Source organism: Muscardinus avellanarius (genome assembly GCF_963383645.1).
Source record: "Muscardinus avellanarius genome assembly, chromosome: X".
Taxonomy (NCBI): domain Eukaryota; kingdom Metazoa; phylum Chordata; class Mammalia; order Rodentia; family Gliridae; genus Muscardinus; species Muscardinus avellanarius.
This window is the reverse complement of record NC_137792.1, coordinates 15,818,080-15,837,811: the sequence shown is the minus strand read 5'-3', so window position 1 is coordinate 15,837,811 and position 19,732 is coordinate 15,818,080. Positions and strand designations below refer to the sequence as shown.

The 19,732-nt window shown below is 40.8% G+C and overlaps 1 protein-coding gene across 2 annotated transcripts in view; it reads right to left on the bottom strand.

The window, feature by feature from the left end:
- Positions 1-1,467: 1,467 nt before the first annotated feature.
- The window catches only part of SMS (spermine synthase), a gene marked incomplete at both ends in the record, with an annotated part of 66,735 nt that continues 48,470 nt past the window's right edge, over positions 1,468-19,732 (bottom strand). For both annotated transcript variants that reach the window (XM_080718741.1, XM_080718740.1), the window contains 4 exons: positions 1,468-1,507; positions 2,772-2,887; positions 11,603-11,682; positions 12,716-12,830. In XM_080718741.1, the coding sequence (XP_080574867.1) occupies positions 1,468-1,507; positions 2,772-2,887; positions 11,603-11,682; positions 12,716-12,830 (351 nt within the window). The remainder of the gene's footprint in view (positions 1,508-2,771; positions 2,888-11,602; positions 11,683-12,715; positions 12,831-19,732) is intronic.

Here is a 19,732-nt window from a genome sequence, read left to right as displayed (position 1 = left end):
CTTCCACATCAACCCAATAAAAATGGGGGAAAAAGCAGGCCTGCAATCATTTCTAAAGAACATACCATATTATTTGTTTCTACCCTGGAGGAAGCATGTTCTGTAGTGGCAATAATTCTATCTCAAAATGCACAGAGGACATTTCATTTTTAACGTGTGGGGGGGGGGGGTACTGGGGTTCCTGGAAGCCCTTTTACCTCCGGGCTACACTCCCAGACCTATTTTATACTTTTTGTTATTTGGAAACAGGGTCTCTTAAGCCAGTGCGGCTGGCTTTGAACCTGCGCGATCCTCCTGTCTCTGCCTCCCAAGCACGGGGATTACAAGCGTGCGCCACCATGCCGGCCATTTTTAACATTGTACTTACTGTCAATTCACTCTAAGTGACTCAATTGACAAAGTATAAACCTTTTATAAAAATAACAGGATAACCTAGTGACATCTCTCTAACAATCCAAGTCAGTACAAGCTCCCCTTTGATGTGGACCTTTACCCATAATACAAAAAGATGCTATTAGTTATAGGTACTTGCTTGGGAGTTTTTAAGTTGTTCTTTTTGACATAGGATTCTCCACAAACTCTATTGTGTATCTGTGCATCCAAGAATCTTCTCAAAAAGTTTCAGAGCAGCTACCAAAATGGTCTTTATTTCCACATCTCATATACCAGTCAAAGTGGGAAGAGAAAGAATCTTTTGACCTTCAACTTTATAGTCGGGAAAAATCTTTTGCTGTCCTCAAGTCAACTTTATAATGAGAAGTGGTGAATGTAATAGGCTGTGTATCATTTACCACAGTGGTATTTGAAGCCATTACTACTGTTCACAAAAGGCCCCAAGGCTATCCTATTATAAAGAGATAAACGATACTGAGTGCTACAACAAGTAAACAGTCCAGGAGATACCTTTGCTCTATGCCATCAGAGGGGGATGAAGGGGACTAGGCTGAAATAAAACAACCAAACACATGATAGTCTCTTTTGAAATTTTAATTGAAGCATTACTAATTCAATTTAACTCTCTTTTAAAAGCACCAAAATTTAATCTCTAAGTCAATTCTGGGGGAAAGAATCACCATCAAGAACTGCCCTCTAGAACAAAACAATGATGTTCATTCCTCCAAACATCCAAATTTAAGGTCTACTGAAACCAAAATGAACAAAACAAAAACAAAAACAAAAAAAAAAAACAAACAGAACTAAAAAATAATAAAAATCACATTCTAGGGGGTCAGTGCATTTTGCAGTCTTTGCTGTACTGTCTAACTGCCCTTCAGCTGAATTTCAAAATAAACACCCTAGCTCATCAAAATATACATTTTCCATTTGATTTTTAAATTAAAAATAATAATTAAAAAAGAAAACTTGAAGGAATTCACAATCAATTGCCTAACTGGTTTCGATGTCATGTACAGCATGTGGAGGTCAGGAAAGGCTAGCTGCAGCACACATGAAAGGGGACATTCCTCTTCAAGGCTTAGCTTTCTTCCAAACAGTGTAAAATACCCACCTGGGCAGGGAGTCAAGGAAAGAAAGCTGGCAAGTCATGGAAGAACAGGCATCACTTAACACGTGTGTGCTGGCCTGCAAACTGCAAGCCAGATGAAAAGCTTCACTGCTCAGAGCACCCAGGTAATGACGAAGGCCTTTGAACAAGGCCACTCTGCAGCCTGCGACACCCGAAGGGGGCACTGGGAAGACAGAAGGTCACAGGAACGCACACCACCGCACTACCGCTCCCAAGTCTTCCAAAAGGGACTTGGTGGTGGGGAGGAATAGGAGGGAGGAAGAGAGGGCAAAAAAGGGCGGAAAGGGAGGAGAGGAACCAGAGAGGAACCTCATCCCAATGTTATAAACTGATTTCTCAAGAATGCAAATATGTGAAGACAGATGAGACTGTACAAAAACACTCTGAAGGGAGCCCTGAATGAAGGAGGACAGTGGGAGATGCTAAATCTCTCCACAGGCTGTGAAAGGGCACAGCTGCCAGGCAAGCAGAGAAGACCTCGCGTTCTTCTCGCCTCTTGCCTCAGCAATGGAGAGTGCTGTTATAGGAACCTGGGCTCCACCGCTGCAGAGAAGGAAGCTACTGACTGCAGACGGCCTGCCTAGCTTTTAGAAGGAAAGGTGGTACAAATTTATGATGCTCTCTCTCTCATTTCAGTTTTTCAATGTGTCCTGTCCTTTTTCAGTGGGCTAAGTGGAAATAATGGGGAACACCGGCACTGGTTTCGTGGTCCACATTATTTTAGTTCTTGATTTCTACCACAAAGGAGCATCAAGCATAGGAACTAACATTAAAGCAGGTAATTTCGATATGACTGAAGTGAGTGTTGCTGTAGTTTTTACTTGCACGGGTGGGATATTTTCCATGAGGGCATCTCAAGTACCTCGGCTGGATGAAAGTTCCCTGGAGGGGCTGGCATCCCCACCTCCAGCATCTCTGATTGGACAACAGGTCAGGGTGAGACTTGAGAATCTGCGAATGTAGCTAGTTCCTAGGTGATGCAGCAGCTCTGCAAGTGCCTTGGAGAACTACTTTTTTGGACCAATGATACCTGATTAATTTAAAGTCCCTAAAGACTGTCAAGCCACAGCCCAGAGTCTCTGAGTGGGGCCCAGAAACCAGTTTTTTAAAGTTCTCAGAGCGTCGATAACTGGGGTGTTATAGACTACACAACTATTTCTGTTCATTACTAGGATTAAAAACGCTGAACTGGCACAAGATTCATTCAGGCATTCTGATCTAACATGATGTTATGGCCAAAGGATACAATTCCAAGTATGAAGGAACACAGACGATCTCCTTCGAAAACTCCACAGGACAGTAGAGGCGCCCAAGCTGTTCTTCATAGAGCGACAAGGCTTCCGTCAAATTGACGCAGTTCCCCTAAATCAAAGAGAAAAGCAAACGACGGGATTCTTGAGCCCCACTCATTTGAATGTCTCTAATAAAGGAGAACAATTCTTGTCTGAGATAAAAGTTCATCATTAAAATCGAGATAAGGCCTCTGCACCATCACAAGTTATATTGAATTCTATTTATAAGTATATTAGCGCATTCTCCTTCTACCTCATTTACCAAGCTATTTCAAATTATTAGAGTATGAAGTAATAGAAAGCCATGGGACCAATTTCTCCCGAGCACAGTTCATTCTATGCACCCCCATGCAACTTAGCAAAGATTCAGACACATGGCCCATTCGTTCAAAGTAACTTTTTTCCGATAATGGTCACCACTGTGTTGGAAATGAAGTATCAAAAAAAGAATAATGTTCTTGGTTTCAAGAATGGTTTAAACTACAACCCTATGAATCTAAAATGGTTGTCAGGGAATTATCCTATTGCATGCTTTACTGAAAATCTGTGATTGCTCTGAAGGCACAACAGAAATTTACTCAGGGTTTATGCTAAGGATACATCCTCAATTGTACTCTTCATCAAAAACTTCCTCTGAGCCAGGAGGATGGCGATTTGAGGCCAGCCTCGGCTACTTAGTGAGGCCCTCTGCAACTCAGTGAGATCCTGTTTCAAAATAAAGAATAAAAAAAGGGCTGGACTTGTAGCTCAGAGGTAGAATGCCCCTGGGTTCCATCCCCAGTACTGCAAAAAACAAAACAAAACACTTCCTCTGGAACTCATTTGTCATGACTTTTCTCCCTTTTTGGTCACTTTTTTACTTCCCAAGCAGTTAGGGGTGGTCAAGGAGTCCTACTAGGACTGTGAGGAAAGCTTTCAATTCTGAACAATCTAGGATAGTTGTCTTCCCCTTCAGTTCTCTTTCAGCCTATAACCAGAATGTGACATTTGGAGCTACAGCAGCAATCCTGTGCCCAGGAGGAAAAAAGGGTAGAGAATCAGAAATGCTGGCTAGAATGAAGTAGAGCTGCTAAATGAGTGTAGTATATGCCTAGCTCTAGAGCTTCTCAATCTTTAATGTGCATGAGTTACAGGGGTTCTTATTAAAATGCAGATTTTAATTGACTAGGTGTGGGGTTAAGGTTTGTCATTACTTTAAGCACAATCTTCTAGATTTTTTCCTTTTGGAAACAAGATGGGTATTAATACCGCCTATTTCTATTTATTTACTTGTGTGTTTCGGGGGGAGGGGGGTTGACTGGGGATTGAACCCATGGGTATTCTACCTTAGACATATCTCCAGCCCCTTTTAATTTATTATTTTAAAACAAGGTCTTGCCAAGTTACTGAGGTTGTCCTCAAACTTGCGATCCTCCTGTCTAAGTTGCCCAAACCCTGGGATTACAGGTGTGTCTGACCACACTCAGCTATTACCTATTTCTTTTTAACCACTTAAGTTCTTAACATTCAGAAGATTACTGAATCTTTGGGTTTTGTTGACTATTTCATCTTAAAAACTTTTAGTCAGGCATGGTGGTGTTTGTAACCCCAGTACTCGGTAGGCTGAAACAGGAAGATGGCCTGTTTGAGGTCACCCTAGCAACTTAGCAAGACACCATTTCAAAATACAAAAGGACTGCTCAGACACAGAATGCCTCTGGGTTCAATCCTCAGTACCCAAAAAAACCCTTTATTAACTTATTAATTTGCCTCATATTAGCCAAGTACAATGTAAGGTGAAAATCATTTATAAATAAAAACAGCCTGTGATGTAAGAACCTCTGAGATGTAAGAGTTTCTGAGAATGGCATTTCAAAATTGTCTAGCCAGCCACGGATAAGAGGTTAGAACTATTCCAAGAGTTGGCCTTGATGGTTTTAACTTAGCACATTTGCTTAACATGACGTCGTCCTTCAGTGCCAGCCTGTTTAATAACCCATCATCTAGGGTCCTACAGTGGGATTTGGCCAAAGTGCCCTTTGCCAGCATATAATTTGGTTTCAACATCAAGTTCACCATGAGAGCATATAAACACCACACGTGTAATTTAGGATTCATAAATAGAAAACACTACCGGGTTTTTTTAGAATGCATCGCCACTGGGGAAGCTATAGAATGGAAATGCCACCAAGGTGTACAGGCGAATGGTCTTCCTTGACATCTTAAAATTGACACTACACTCTCTAGAGAGGCCAATGGGAGGACCTTCTTATAGAATGTGGGAAGGAAACGGAAAAGCTTCAATTTGTTCTTTCCCACCAATGCCAAGAAGCACTTTTTTAAAAACAGAAGAAAGTCTCCACAAATAGATATGTACCCAAAAAAAGTAATGTGATACATTCATTTTGCTGTTTACCAACGGAACTTTTTGTTTTCAAGATAAAAACATCAGGCATAAAAACAAAAAATCTAATAGCAAAGAATTAATCATACATGAAGGATAAGAGGAATCAATGGGACAGAAATGGGAGCACAACTAGGGTCTAAATCTGAATTCAGCAGCTTTAGTTCCAGAAAGTTCTCCTTGCCCCATGTTAGATACTTGCTTTTTTTACTTTATAGATTTCTATGTTGTTTATACCTTTTAAACATAAGCTACCTAACATGTATTATCTTTGTAATGTAAAAACAAAAAAATGGGTACAGAAAGCTGGGCATGGTGGCGCACACTTATAATCTCAGTACTTGGGAGGCTGAGACAGGAGGATCGCAGGTTCATGGCCAGTATCAGCTACTTAGCGAAGCCCTCCACAACTTAATGAGACCTTGTAAATTTAAGAATAAAAAATAGAGCTGGAGATGGAGCTCAGAGGTAGAAAGCCCCGAGTTCAATCCCCAGCACCACAAAAAGAAGTAAAGAAAAAGGAAGCGAAAAAAAAAGGTACAGAAATGCCCTGAACACCTTTATTTTAAAATAAATTTCAAAAGCAAGCTAACTGCTGGACATAATGGTGCCCGCCTATAATCTCCGTATTTGGGAAACTAAGACAGGAGGATTGCAGGTTTGAGGCTGGCCTTAGCAACTTAGCAAAGTTCTCTGCAACTTAGCAAGACCCTGTTTCAAAATGAAAAAAAAAAAATAGAACTAGGGGTGCAGCTCAGAGGTAGAATGCTCCTGAGTGTTCAATCCCTTATGTATGAGTCTTTCTCTTTAAGACACACACACACACACACACAGAGCACAGGATGTTTTTTATTAAAAAAATGAAACAAAGCCGGGTGTGGTGGCACACGTTTGTAATCCCAGCATTCGGGAGGTTGAGACCAGAGGATCGCAGTTCACAAACAGCCTCAGCTACTTAGTGAGGCCCTCAGCAACTCAGTGAGACCCTGTTTCAAAATAAAGAAAAATAAGGCAGGGGGTATAGCTCGGAGGTCAAATGTCCCTGGGTTCCCTCCCCAGACAGACAGACAGACAGACAGACAGACAGACAGACAGACAGAAAGAAAGAAGGAAGGAAGAGAAAAGAAAAGAGGGAGGGAGGGAGGGAGAAGGCAGGCAGGCAGGCAGGCAAGCAGGCCAATACAGTTCCACACAGCTGTGATCCTGGTAATTGGAAAAGTAAGACAGAAAAATTGCAGGTTTGAGGCCAGTGTGGTAACTTAGTGAATACCTGTTTCAAAATAAAAAATAGCTGGGCGTGGTGGCACACGCTTGTAATCCCCGCGCTTGGGAGGCAGAGACAGGAGGATCGCGCAGGTTCGTAGTCAGCCTCGCTGGCTTAAGAGACCCTGTTTCCAAATAAATAAAAAAAGGTCTGGGAGTGTAGCCTGGAGGGAGAAGGGCTTCCAAGGAACCCCAGTACCACCAAAAAAAAAAGGGGGGGCTGGGGTATAGCACAGCAAAAGACTACCCCCTTGGCTTTAATCCCCAGTACACCACCACCAATAACAAAAAGCCACTAAGGATGGGTTACTTCTAGAAAGCAGCAGGTATTAGGCAGAAATATATATCAAGAGTACTGAGAGCCAGGTGTAGTGGCGCAAGTCTATAAGCCCAATACTTGGGAGGCTGAAACAGGAGAGTCCCAGGTTTGTGGTCAGCTTCAGCAACTTAATGAGGCCGTCCACAACTTGGTGAGACCCTGTTTCAAAATAAAAAATAAAATTGGGCTGGGGGTATAGCTCAAAGGTAGAATGCCCCTGGGTTCCATCCATAGTAACACACACACACACACACACACAAATACACACACAACTAATTATGCCAATTAAAGGTGGGAGTGGTGAGAAGTTGGTAATTATGTAGCATCATAACTTACATGCATGTTTTATACATACTTTATATGCATCAAATAGCTTACCATTTTTTTAAGAAGTGTGCAAGGGAAAGAAAGAAGGGCTTCAAGTCCCAGGACATGCCTTCTAGTCCCAGAAGAGTCATTCCTCTCCAATTTGAACTCCACCAGGCCAGCTCAATTCCCAGGAGTTCTACAACATTCCCTGGCTTTCTGACACCACCAGTTACATCACAGACTTGACACTGTGATGAGAGCCATTTTGGGCAGAAACTAATTAGCACATTCCACCTCCAAGCTATACCCCCAGCCCTATTTTTTTTTCTAATCGAGGTCTTCTTAAATTTCTGGTGCTGGCCTTGAACCTGCAATCCACCTGTCTCAGCTTCCCAAGTACTGGGATTACAGGTGTGTGCCACCATGCCCAGCTTTACCCCATCCTTGCTAAAGTGTGCAGCAAGGGGGGGGGGGGAGTGGAAATAGCAGTAATTGAGGGTGCATCCCGAGCATATTGCATGACAGTTAAAAACTGAGGGGATGAGGGTATAAACCCAGCCCTACCTAGCACGCACAAGGCCCCGGGTTCCATCCCCAGCACCTACCCCCCAAAACCACACTGTAGTAACCATACAAATGCCTCCTGAGTCAGACCACCCTGCTTCTGACCAGAGCTTCCTGAAAAGCCTACACTCCTTCAACCATGTGAATCTCACCATGTGACACATTCAATCACGGAATGTACAGCAGGATCGCCCAAAGTGAAATCACAAAATGAGATCATTTGTACTGCCAAATGTAATGAACGTGGGGAAAGAAAACATGTTATATCTTTTAGATAATTCCTGGAAAACAATACAGCCTTACGCATGTATTACTTTTTGTTTTTGGCATGAGTCAGTTGGCCGAGGAAAGCTACACAAGCCTGCGTCAGTAATACTTACGATTGGGCTGCGATAGTATTCCAAGTATTTATATTAGTCTTCATACTAAGATACCAGTTGCCTTTAGGAGACAGTCTATCAGGCAAATATTCAATACAAAAGAAGAGTCACACTTTCTAATACCAACTACCTACTACAATCGCCCTCCCCTCCCCACCCTCTAGATCATGTCTTGATATGTTGCCCAGGCTGGCCTCAAATTTGCGATTCTCTTCCCTGAGTCTCCGAAAGTAACTGGATTATAGGCTTGTCCAACTGGGCCTGGTCTTGTCTTAGTCTCCGTTTAGTTAAAGATCCTCGAACCTCGTAATCTTCCTTGACTTAACCTGCATGAGATTCCCTTATATTTGCAGAAACTTGGAAGAAAAAATTGTTATAAATATGCTCTACTTCAGAAATACCCACTTGGAAAATTCCCAACTCGCTGGATCTGGTTGCTTTTATAGTAAGAAACTTTTATTTGAGCATATTTCACTGCAGATATCCTATAAAACAGGGGTCAGCAAGCTTCCTCTGTGAAGGGCCAGGGAGAGAATATATTAGCCTGTGCTGATCATCTGGCCTCTCCCACAACCATTCTTTGCTGCTGCTGTAGCACGAAAGCAGCCATCAACACTATGCAATGAATGGGCATGGTGTGGCCAAGAAAACTACAAAAACAGGAGGCCACATTTGGCCTGTAGTTCAGAGACCCCTGCTGTAAACAGAACCAAGTCCACAATGTGTTAAAAATACATTTCTAAATATCAGGAGGAAAATATTCACTCATAGAGCTGTTTGCTCTCCTCGAAGCTTCACCACACTTTCACCAAGCGCAAGGTCCAGAATGAGTCACCACGTGCCTGCAGGTCTTGCACACGTGGGCAGAGGCGGAAAAGAGAAGAAGCTAGAGTCTGAGTCAAGGTGTCTCCGAGTTGCTAAGTTGTTTTCAGCATTAGTCATCTCGGATCTCAGAAAATGTCCAGGGCAGGGTAGGGTCTGTTGGCAAGAGCTGCCTCAGGGGGAAAAAAAAGTTAAGACTTCCTCCATGTTCTCTCTCTCTCTTTTTTTTTTTTGTAGTACTGGGGATTAAAACCAGAGGCAGTTTACCTCTGTGGAACACACTCAGCCCAATTTTTTTTTAAACAGGGTCTCACTAAGTTGCTATGGCTGGCCTTGAAACTGTGATTCTTCTGCCTTAGCTTGTCAAGTACTAGAATTGTAGGCGTGCACCACCATATCCAGCCCTCTACCTGTTCTTGACAATGAAATATATTAACAATAATTTATTTATTATTTATTTATTTATTAGTACAGGGATTTAATCCTGGGACATTCTACCTCTGAGTTATATCCTCACACCTATTTTACTTTTATTTGGAAGCAGGGTCTAAGTCGATGAGAGCCTCACTAATTGCTGAGGCTGTCCTCCAATCTTGGATTCTCCTGTCTCAGTCTCCCAAGTCCTGAGATTACAAAGCATGCACCACCACTCCTGGCTTAACAATGTTTATTTTTCCCCTCTTTTCTTAATTTTCTTTTTATTTATTTCAATATACTTTTATTGGTACATTATAATCTCACATCATAATAGAGTGATAGGGACATACGTGCACACGGCACCCGCATGTTCTTCCCCGCTCCCTCTCTTACCCACCCAAGACAGCAAGATTGGCACTGACATCAGTGTGTTTCCTTCATCAGCCCTCACTCCCCTGAACCCCCTCCATCGCTCCACTAGGCTTTCTCCTCCATTATCTAAAGTCCCTCTTGTATCCAGATGACTCCCTAGCTTCTGCATGAGTATTTTTTTCTGTGGTACTGGAGATGGAACCCAGGGGCATTCTACCTCCAAGCTATACCCCCTGCCCTATTTTTTATTCTCTATTTTGAAACAGGGTCTCACTGAACTGCAGAGGGCCTCACTAAGTAGTAGCTGAGGCCAGCCATGAACCGGGATTCTCCTGTCTCAGACTCCCAAGTGCTGGGATTACAAGCATGCACCACCACGCCCAGTGACAATGTTTGAAAAAGCAGTTATCAATGGGTGCTAAGTTGTAGTTAGGAGTCAGAAGTTTTGATCTGCTACCACACAGCAGGGATACTATGGATAACGATTAGGTTAAAAGAAAGGATTCTGTATGGTATTTGCCATAAAATAAGGACAGATAGGCTTACCTTTAGTCAACATAGCACAATATATATACTATATATCAAAATATCACATGGTATCTCACTAATATGTACAATTCTAAAATTTTGTATACTTTGTAAAAAACGAATTTAAAATTTTAAAGCTAGAATATATTACTTAACAAAATATGCATTTAATAAAATGAATTTCTACAATATATTATTACTTTGTAAAGTTCTTCACCTACATAGAGCCTCTTATATGATTAGGATTACATATGAAAGACTATGGAATACTGCTTATGGAACTGTTAATGCTCTACATCATAAGATTCCCACAGTTTACAATACTGCCCCAGGGACGCTGGGGGCGGGGGTGATAGTAGCCTCAGGTGAATTTAGGGGTTATTTGCTGGGCAACTGAAACAGGATTGTAGGTTCGAGGACAGCCTCAGGTAGTAGGAAACTCTCATCAACCTAGTGAGACTCTATTTCAAAATAAAAATAGAAAATAGGGCAAAGTTGTAGCTTGGTAGTAGAATGCCCTGGGCTCAATCTCCAATACCACACATACCAAAAAATAAAAGTAAAATAGAGCTGGGAGTGTAAGCTCAGAGGTAGAACGCCTCTTGGTTCAATCCTCAGAGAAGGAAGAGGAAGAGGAGGATGAAGAGGCAAAGGAAAAGAAGGAGGAGAAGATAAATTGGAGGCACTGAATAAAAATAAGGGGGTGGTGGAAGCACGGGGAGGGGGATATATTTTTTTCTGAAAAGGCACCAGTAAAGTTTGCAAATCCACTACTTAAATAATAAACCTCATATATATATGGTCTATGGTCAAGGTAGAGGGATTTTCCTGTAACATCAGAGTACAATACTATCTATTTTAAGTGCTGACCTTTTACTTATGAGTCAAGGAATTTTTATATCAAGTAAAAAGACTGGATTAGAGATTGGTTGCCTCTGCTGTCCTGTTTGGAATTTTATTAAAGATTTTAATATACTGTAATATAGATATTTGGTGTAAATATCATGATATATGCCTTCAAACTTTCTTTGAAAATTAAAAATCCCTAGAGAATGAGAAAAGCACCAGTTTGCTTCCATGTGGTGGCACCGCTAAATTGTTAAGTGTATGTTGCTTAAATAAGCTTTTCTAAGAACACTTTCCTAGAGGATGAGGTGGCTAAAGAAAAACGCGTTCTGTGTCTCCATCTGGTGGCAGAAGTTCATATTACAGTCAAAGACTAGGAAGGACAAATGAGGATAAACCTTGGGTCCTGCTAGGAACTCATTAGTTACCAAGAGATGCCAGGTTAGCTATTTAGATACTACCTGACAGAATATAATCCAATCATGCTGTAAAAAACATGAGTTACAAGAAATGCATCCAAAATTTAAAATAAAAATTCTTATTCATAGTCTTAGGAGAGATGAAAAACCTTGAGTAGCTTACCTGTGTAAAATATTTCCCATCCTGTTTCAATACTTTCATTGAGAGGTCAAGAATCAGCCTGAGAAACTCCCATGTGGAATCTAAATGATAAAAAATGTTACGTTGTATAAGTATGCATCAAAACACCTAACATCAAATATTCACTGTAACTCAACAATCCACAAAAAAGGAAGAAAAAGCTTGAGAGCCTGCTGATAAACAATAAGGTACAGTCACAGCTGGTGTCTCGCATGCATGCTCCACACTAATGCCAAGGTAAAAACAAACGTATGTCCACTTAGATGCTTCCCTGGGTGTCAGTTAAGATTTGACTAGGGGTTTGGGGGTAGAGCACTTGCCTAGAAGGCATCAGGCTCTGGGTTGCATCTCAACACCTTGCCCCTACAAAATAGATTTGACACAAAGGTGCTTGTTGAAATCTCAAAAAAGACTTCAAGGGGCAAAGCAGCGACGTCCCGGGAGACACTCCCGCAAGGGTCATCAGATTGTAGCCCCATTTTGCAAACTCAAAAAGAAGTCAAATGTATAGTGACTTAAAGCACATGATTTGAAAAGGGGAAATAGTCTGTCACCGCTTACAACATCATCAGTCTGTCCCCCTGGAGGCAAAAATCAAGTAATTTAAAGAAACTATCAATTTAACATTTCAATGATATTTATAAACCATTTTACTTCATGTTTGTTTCAAATGATGGCATGAATTCACTTATTTAATGGCAGGAACAGAAATTAAAGCCCAATCTAAATCCAGCCATTTTTCTACCATGGGCTGCAGCTTAATTCCCTTTAAAAAATGAGAGAACTAAGCCGGGCATGGTGGCACACATAATTCCAGTACTTGGGAGGCTGAGACAGGAGGATTGCAGGTTGGCAGCCAGCATCCATCTACTTAGCGAGGCCCTCCGCAACTCAGTGAGACCCTGTTTCAAAAATAAAGATTAAAAAATAGGGCTGGAGTGTAGCTTGGAGGTAGAATGCCCCTGGGTTTTATCCCCAGTACCACAGAAAAAAGAGAGAACTAGACAATCTCTAAAAAGAACTTTTACCTTCATATGGTACCAAGAGAAACATTTTCATGAACAATTATCTTGGGTAAAACAAAAAAGAATCTACCTTCTTCTGGAGATGTGGAGATTGGAACAGCTGTCAAGTCATTAATCACATAATCAAACACTCTCCCTTCTTTGGCATACCTCTTCAGCACTGGAATACAGTCTTCTATTAGAACCTTCCAGAGACAAGAGGATTATACAAGTGAGCCAACACATGCGGACACAGTTAAATAACACTTAAAAAGGAAAAAAGGAGCTGAGGCTTAGACCTTCATACATGTCTGTAATGGTAAAAAGTAAGTGTCCACTGTATGTCTTATATGCCTTCTCATTTCATCTCAACAACTCCACAGGTACTATTTTATCCCCATTTACCTATGGAGAAACTTACTTAGCTTGCCCAAAGACGAAGTATACTAAGAATCACCTTCAAGCAAAGTTCATACTTTTTTTTTTTTTGGTGGTACCAGGGATTAAACCCAGGGACATTCTACCTCCAAGCTACACCCCATCCCTATTTTTATTCTTTTATTTTGAAACAGGGTCTCACTAAGTTGTGGAGGGTCTCGCTTAGTAGCTGAGGCTGGCTGTGAACCTGTGATCCTCCTGTCTCAGCCTCACTGGGATTATAAGCGTATGCCACCACGCCCAGCAAAGTCCATTTTAACTCTGATCTCGACTGCCTCTCCTAAGCACTATCTGTATTTTCTATTTTTATACCAAGCATCGAATGACTTCATTGCTTATTGATATTTGCATATTAAACTGTCAACCTACGGTTTTTCAAATACTGAGTACCACTGATAGTAAAAGTCAGGTCATAAGTACCAGCTTCTATGATAGAAGAGTTATCAGAGTGGAGGACAGCAGTTAAGGGTGGAGATTCTCATACACAGCCTACATAATAAATACAGTAGACTCGCCCTTACTTGCAGCTTCGGTATCCGTGGTGTTAGCTACCCTCGGCCAACCAAGATACAAATGTATTAAATAAAAAACCTCAGTCTGAAATAAGAATTTCCAGGAAAAATTAGTAAGTTTGAAACTGTATGCTTTCTGAATAGCATGCTGAAATCTCATACCACCCCATGCAGGCTATAAATCATCCATAATACCCACACTATACACATTACTAGTCCATAAGTCACTTGGTAGCCACTTAGCCTTCTCAGCTATCAGACTGTTGCAGAATCATAGCACTTATGTTAAGGAAACCCTTATTTTACTTAATAATGGCCCCAAAGCACAAGAGTAGTGATGCTGACCGTTTTATTATATTATTATTACAGTTCTATTACATTAGGAGTATTGTTATTAATCTCTTACTGTGAATAACTTACCAATTCAACCATATCACAGGTATGTATGTATAGGGGGAAATCATGGCATATACAGAAGCTGGTACTATCCAGTTTCAGGCATCCACGAGAAGTGTGGGAACCTATTGCTTGAGGATAAGGGAGGACTACTGTACAGGAAAAAAGTTTGACGTGTGCCTCATCTTTGAAGTATTGAAGCTTTATGCTGGGGAAGTTACATGACTAAGCAAAACGCTAAGTGAGACAGGAGTTATTCTTATCTTTTGTTTTTCAAACTACAAAAAAATCACATACAACAGTCTGAAAGCAAGTCTACCATAATTCCCTAGGACAATTTATCCTGTGTGGGGTTTTTATTTGGTTTTTGGTACTAGGGACTGAACCTATGGACATTCTAACTCAAAGCTACACCCTGACTCCTTTTTATTTTTATTTTGAAACAAGGTCTTGCTACATTGCCAAGGCTGGCTTGAATTTGCAGTTCTTCTGCCTCAGCCTCCCAAGTACTGGAATTATGGTTGTACACCACTACACCTGGCTTACTGTGGTTTTTATCAGTCATAATTTTTAGAAGAATTTTAATGTCCTGTCTTATAACTGTCATAGAAGTTCAACTAGACAAAGATGAAGTATTAATGACCTCACCTGCCTATAATTCACATATCATTCCCATTTGAAATGACCATTAATTTTTGCACATGCCCATAGAGACTCATACCCCCATATTCACACATAAATACAAATGTGTTCTTTTTCATGAAACTTAAATGATTCCATAATCCTGAATTTGGACATTTAAACCAAACATTACTCTAGGTAATGAGTGTAAGATTATACCATTCTACTAAACATGTTTCTTTCTCTTTCTCTCTCTCTCTCTCTCTCTCTCTCTCTCTCTCTCTCTCTCTCTCTCTCTCTCTCCCTCCCTCCCTCCCCTCCCTCCCTCCCTCCCTCCCTCTCCCCTCTCCCTCTCCCTCTCCCTCTCCCTCTCTCTTTCAGTACTGGGGATGGAACTCAGGGACATTCTATGTCCAAGCTATACTCCCAGCCTAATTTTTGTTATTTTGAAACAGGGCCTCACTAAGCAGCTGAGGCTGGCTGTGAACCCGGATCTTCCTGTCTCAGCCTCCTAAGTACTGGGATTACGAGCATGTGCCACCACGGCCAACTAAAAACATTCTATTCCTGTTGTTACCAAGCCTTGGTCTCTCTGAGCACAGTCGTAATAAATGTTCTGGCCCTGATGCCTTTCACTGTGGGCTGTGTACTTGAAAACTGAGTTAACCAGGGAAAAGCCATGTGTGTTTTAAGGATTTTAAAATTCATGCTCCAATCAGCAATGCATGTATAGTGGAGTGGATTTAGAATGTTCCCCAGCCCTCCTCACAGAAACAAGGTAGTAATGTTAGAAGATGGCTTTGGTTGCTAAGGGCTGGTCCCTGGGGTTGTAGCACCTTGGAGATTATATATGGTTCTCTCCTCCTGCTTGCTTTCTGCTTCTGGCCTCAGTCAGCCTCATACAGGAGTCCATTACACTGCCATCACTTATTAAAGCAACTAAACCTTTTTTCCCAAGTGAGCTGGAATGCCTCTTGGCAGTGTGTGTAGAACATGTAAGTTCGTGTAACATGCCACTCCACTATTTGTCTATTCTTGGTCTTACTTCCCACTTGATTATTGTGCCTTACAGTAAATTAACAATCAACAGGACAAGTCTCCCTTCACTATAATTGTTTTCTAACGTTTTCCTGGCTATTTCTTAGATATCTATTTTTGCAAATGAACTTTAAAATCAGCCAGTCCCATTCTAAATTCCTTCGGTGGGATTCTAACTGCAATTACTTGTAACTCAGAAGAAACAGACACTGTTATTTCTATGCAAGAAATGCACTGGGCCTCTCTGTGTATTCAGACTTTATTTGGTATCTTTCAACAAGATTTTAACATAATTCAGATCAGTCTCAGGATATCACTCTTGTTCGTTTCATTCCTTGGTATTTATAACAATTGATTATTACTTTGAATAGTATTTCCTACCCACTTATCCCCTCATCTTTTCAAACTGCTCAACATTTAGCAGAGAAAAAAATTACTAATTACTTTATCCAATTCTCATGAATCCAACTAATTTTCTAAATTAAGTTTTCTAAGCATTTTATATCATCTGAAATTATTTTACTCACTATAATGATTTCATCTTCCTTTTTTTTTTTTTTTTTTGGCAGTGCTGGGGATTGAACCTCGGAGATCTACCTCCAAGCCACATTTTTTTTTTTTTATTTTTGTGGATCATATTAAAAATGGCATACTTGCAGACTGTGCTTGGTGCATGTCATTCGCAAGAAGGTGGAAAGACCTGGAGAACATTATGTTAAGTGAGATCAGCCAAGCACAGAAAGAGAAGGACATATGTTTTCTCTATTATGCCCAAACTAGGGAGTATTAGGAATACCAGACGAACTCCAGATAATGGACGGGAAAGCTCAGCAAGCCACATTTTTTATTCTTTATTTTGAAAGAGCCTATCACTAAGTTGTAGAGGGCCTCACTAAGTAGCTGAGGCTAGCCACGAACCTATGATCCTCCTGTCTCAGCTTTCCAAGGAACTGGAATTACAAGCATGTGCTACCATACCCAGCTCACCTTTCTATCTTATTTTATTAGATAACTCAAAAACAATGTTGATACACAGGCAATAAGCATCCTAATTCTGTTTCTAGTTACAATGGAAATGGTATTTGCCACTGTATTTTGGATTTTTGTCATTTACTGTAATTTTGCCATTATATTTCGGATAGTTTCTATTATGTTTTGGTTGATTCCCTCTATTTCAATTTTATTTTACCTAAAGAATTTTTATTAATAATACTAAGCCAGGCATGGTGGCGCAGGCCTGTAATTCTAATACTTGGAAGGCTGAGACAGGAGGATCACAGTTCAAGGACAGCCTCAGCAAGTAATGAGACTCTCCTAAAGCTAGCGAGATCCTGCTTCCAAATAAAACTTTTAAAAAATAGAGCTGAGGGTATACCTTGGCAGTAGAATGCCCCTGGGTTCAATCACTAGTACCCCCAAACTATATAAATAAATAAATAAATAAATAAATAAATAAATAAATAAAATAGAGCCAGGTGTGGTGGCACACGCTCACAATCCCAGTACTTGGGAGACTGAGACAGGAGGATCGCAGGCTCACAGCCAGCCTCAGCTACTTGGGCCCTCCATAGCTTAGTGAGACCCTATTTCCAAATAAATTATAAAAAAGAGGACTACAGGTATAGCATGGAGGTAGAATACACCTGGGTTTAATCCCCAAGACCGCAAAAAATAAAGAAATAAATAATAAAATAAATATAAATAAATAACGTTAGGATATATCTCAGAGATAGAATGCTTTTGAGTTCGATCTCCAATAGTCTCAAGTACCTTGAGGTAACCAAGTACCTTCTTTCTTTTCTTTTCTTTTTCTTTTCCTTTTTTTTGATACTAGGGACTGAAACCAGGGACATCCTATCTCTGAGCTACACTTCCAGGTCTATTTTATTTTGAAACAGGGTCTCACTAAGTTGTCAAGGACTTCTTTATATTATTCATATAGTGAATTATGTCAACAGATTTCTTAAAATTCACATTTCTACATTTCTCTTTCTGTGTACATAGTACTGAGAATTGAACCTTGAGACATTCTACCTCTAAAATCAACTAGTGTCTTGTTAAGTTACAGAGTCTGGTCTTGATCTTGTAATCCTGCTGACTCAGCCTCACAAGTACTGGGATTATAGGGCATGCCAACAGCATACTCAGCTTCACATCTTTATATTCCTGAACTCAATCCCACTTGGGTATAAATAGAATTCATTAACTAAGTTGATAGATTTTGCTTGAAAATTCTGTGTATATATAAAATCAATCTTTAGTTTTCTTGGTATACTACCTTTATTTTAGTATTAAGGCTATTCTCATTATAAGAAGGGATTGGGGCAGGTGTGCTGGCATACACCTATAATTCCAATATTTGGGAGGCTGAGACAGGTCAGATCACAGGTTCGAGGTCAGTCTCAGCAACTTATTTAGCAAGGCCCTCAGCAACTTATTGAGACCCTGTTTCAAAATAAAAATAACAAAAAATAGGGATTGGGGTACAGCTCAGAGGTAGAATGTCCCTGGGCTCAATCCCCAGTATCACAAAAAAATAAATACAAAATGAAAATCAAAATAAGTCTGGAAGTGTAGCTCATTGGTAGAATTCCCTCCCCCAATTCCATATTCAGTGCTACAAAAGGGGGGGCTTTGGGAACATTTTCTATTTTCTAAACAAATGTTAAAGAGAAACAGTCTATTTTTTAAATGATAAAGAGCTGCAAAGTCCTGCTGGTAGCCTTGTTAAGAACCAGAGTAAGTTTAGCAGGGTGTGGTGGCACATGCTTGTAATCCTCACACTTGGGAGGCTGAGACAGGAGGATCACACAGGTTCATAGCCAGCCTCAGCTACTTAGTGAGGCTCTCAGCAACTTGGTGAGGCCATTTCAAAATAAAATAGAAAATAGGTCTTGGAGTATAGCCTGGAGGTAGAAAGCCTCTAGGTTCCACTCCCAGTACCACAAAAAAAATATAAATAAATAAAAGGAACCAGAGGTTTACTTGCCCCTAGGGGAAGGTGCTCAGGTGGGTCTCTCCTTCCACACAGACAAGGTCCTTCACTCAGGCCGGCCCCCATCCCTCCCTACCCCTTGAGAGCTTCAGAACTCTCAACCACAAAAGAATGTCCAGGCTCCCTCTGGTGGTTGTGCTGTTCCAGACAGGAAGAGGAGGAGGATACACTGAGGCACCAACTCCCTCCAGCACCACTTTAAATAACAAGATGTGATTTGTCACTGTAGGTTCCTTCAACTTCCAACTGGTGGATCTGACACTACCCATTCATATATGCTTTCAACATGTACTTACTGAACATGTGTGCGCGCGCACATCAACAGTTCAACTATACTGTTGCCTTGCCTTGGGTTTGTGCTTCTGGTATTTCCTTAATCTCTTTATAAGAAAGCCATATAAGAATTTATTTATTTGTTTATTTATTTATTTATTTATTTATTTATTTATTTATTTATTTGTGGTACTGGGGATAGAACCCAGAGGCCCTCAACCTCTGGGCTACACTCCCAGACCTATTTTATATTTTATTTGGAGACAGGATCTCTTAAGCCAGCTGAGGCTGGCTTCGAACCTGCACGATCCTCCCGTCTCAGCCTCCCAAGTGCGGGGATTACAAGCGTGCGCCACCACGCCTGGCGGTACCATACTCCTTTAAAGTTACTGTAAAACCTTGAAAAAATTTCCTTAAAATTCTCTAAGAGTGGACTGGGGATTTAAGTTCAGTGGTAAGATTGCTTGATCACCACATACAAGGCTCTAGGGTTCAATCCCCAGAACCAAAGGGGAGAAGAAAAAACACCACCACCACAAAAACCCTCTAAGCTTCATTTTCATCCAAATGTAAAAATAGTAGCTGTTGTGTACAGATGTGAGGCTTAAACACCATGCGCAGTGTCTAGGCCTGGCTTTTATTTGCAAGCAACGGCAGCTTTGAACTAGTGAACAATTTGGCCAGTACGGAAGAACCTTATCCTCCATTCCCACCCCAAATACTAGGAATTGAATGTAGGGATCCATCCATGTTGGGCAAGTATTCTACTACTACTATTTCTTTACTCAGAAGCAGGGTCTCACTAAGTTTCTAAAGCTAACCTAGAACTTGCAAT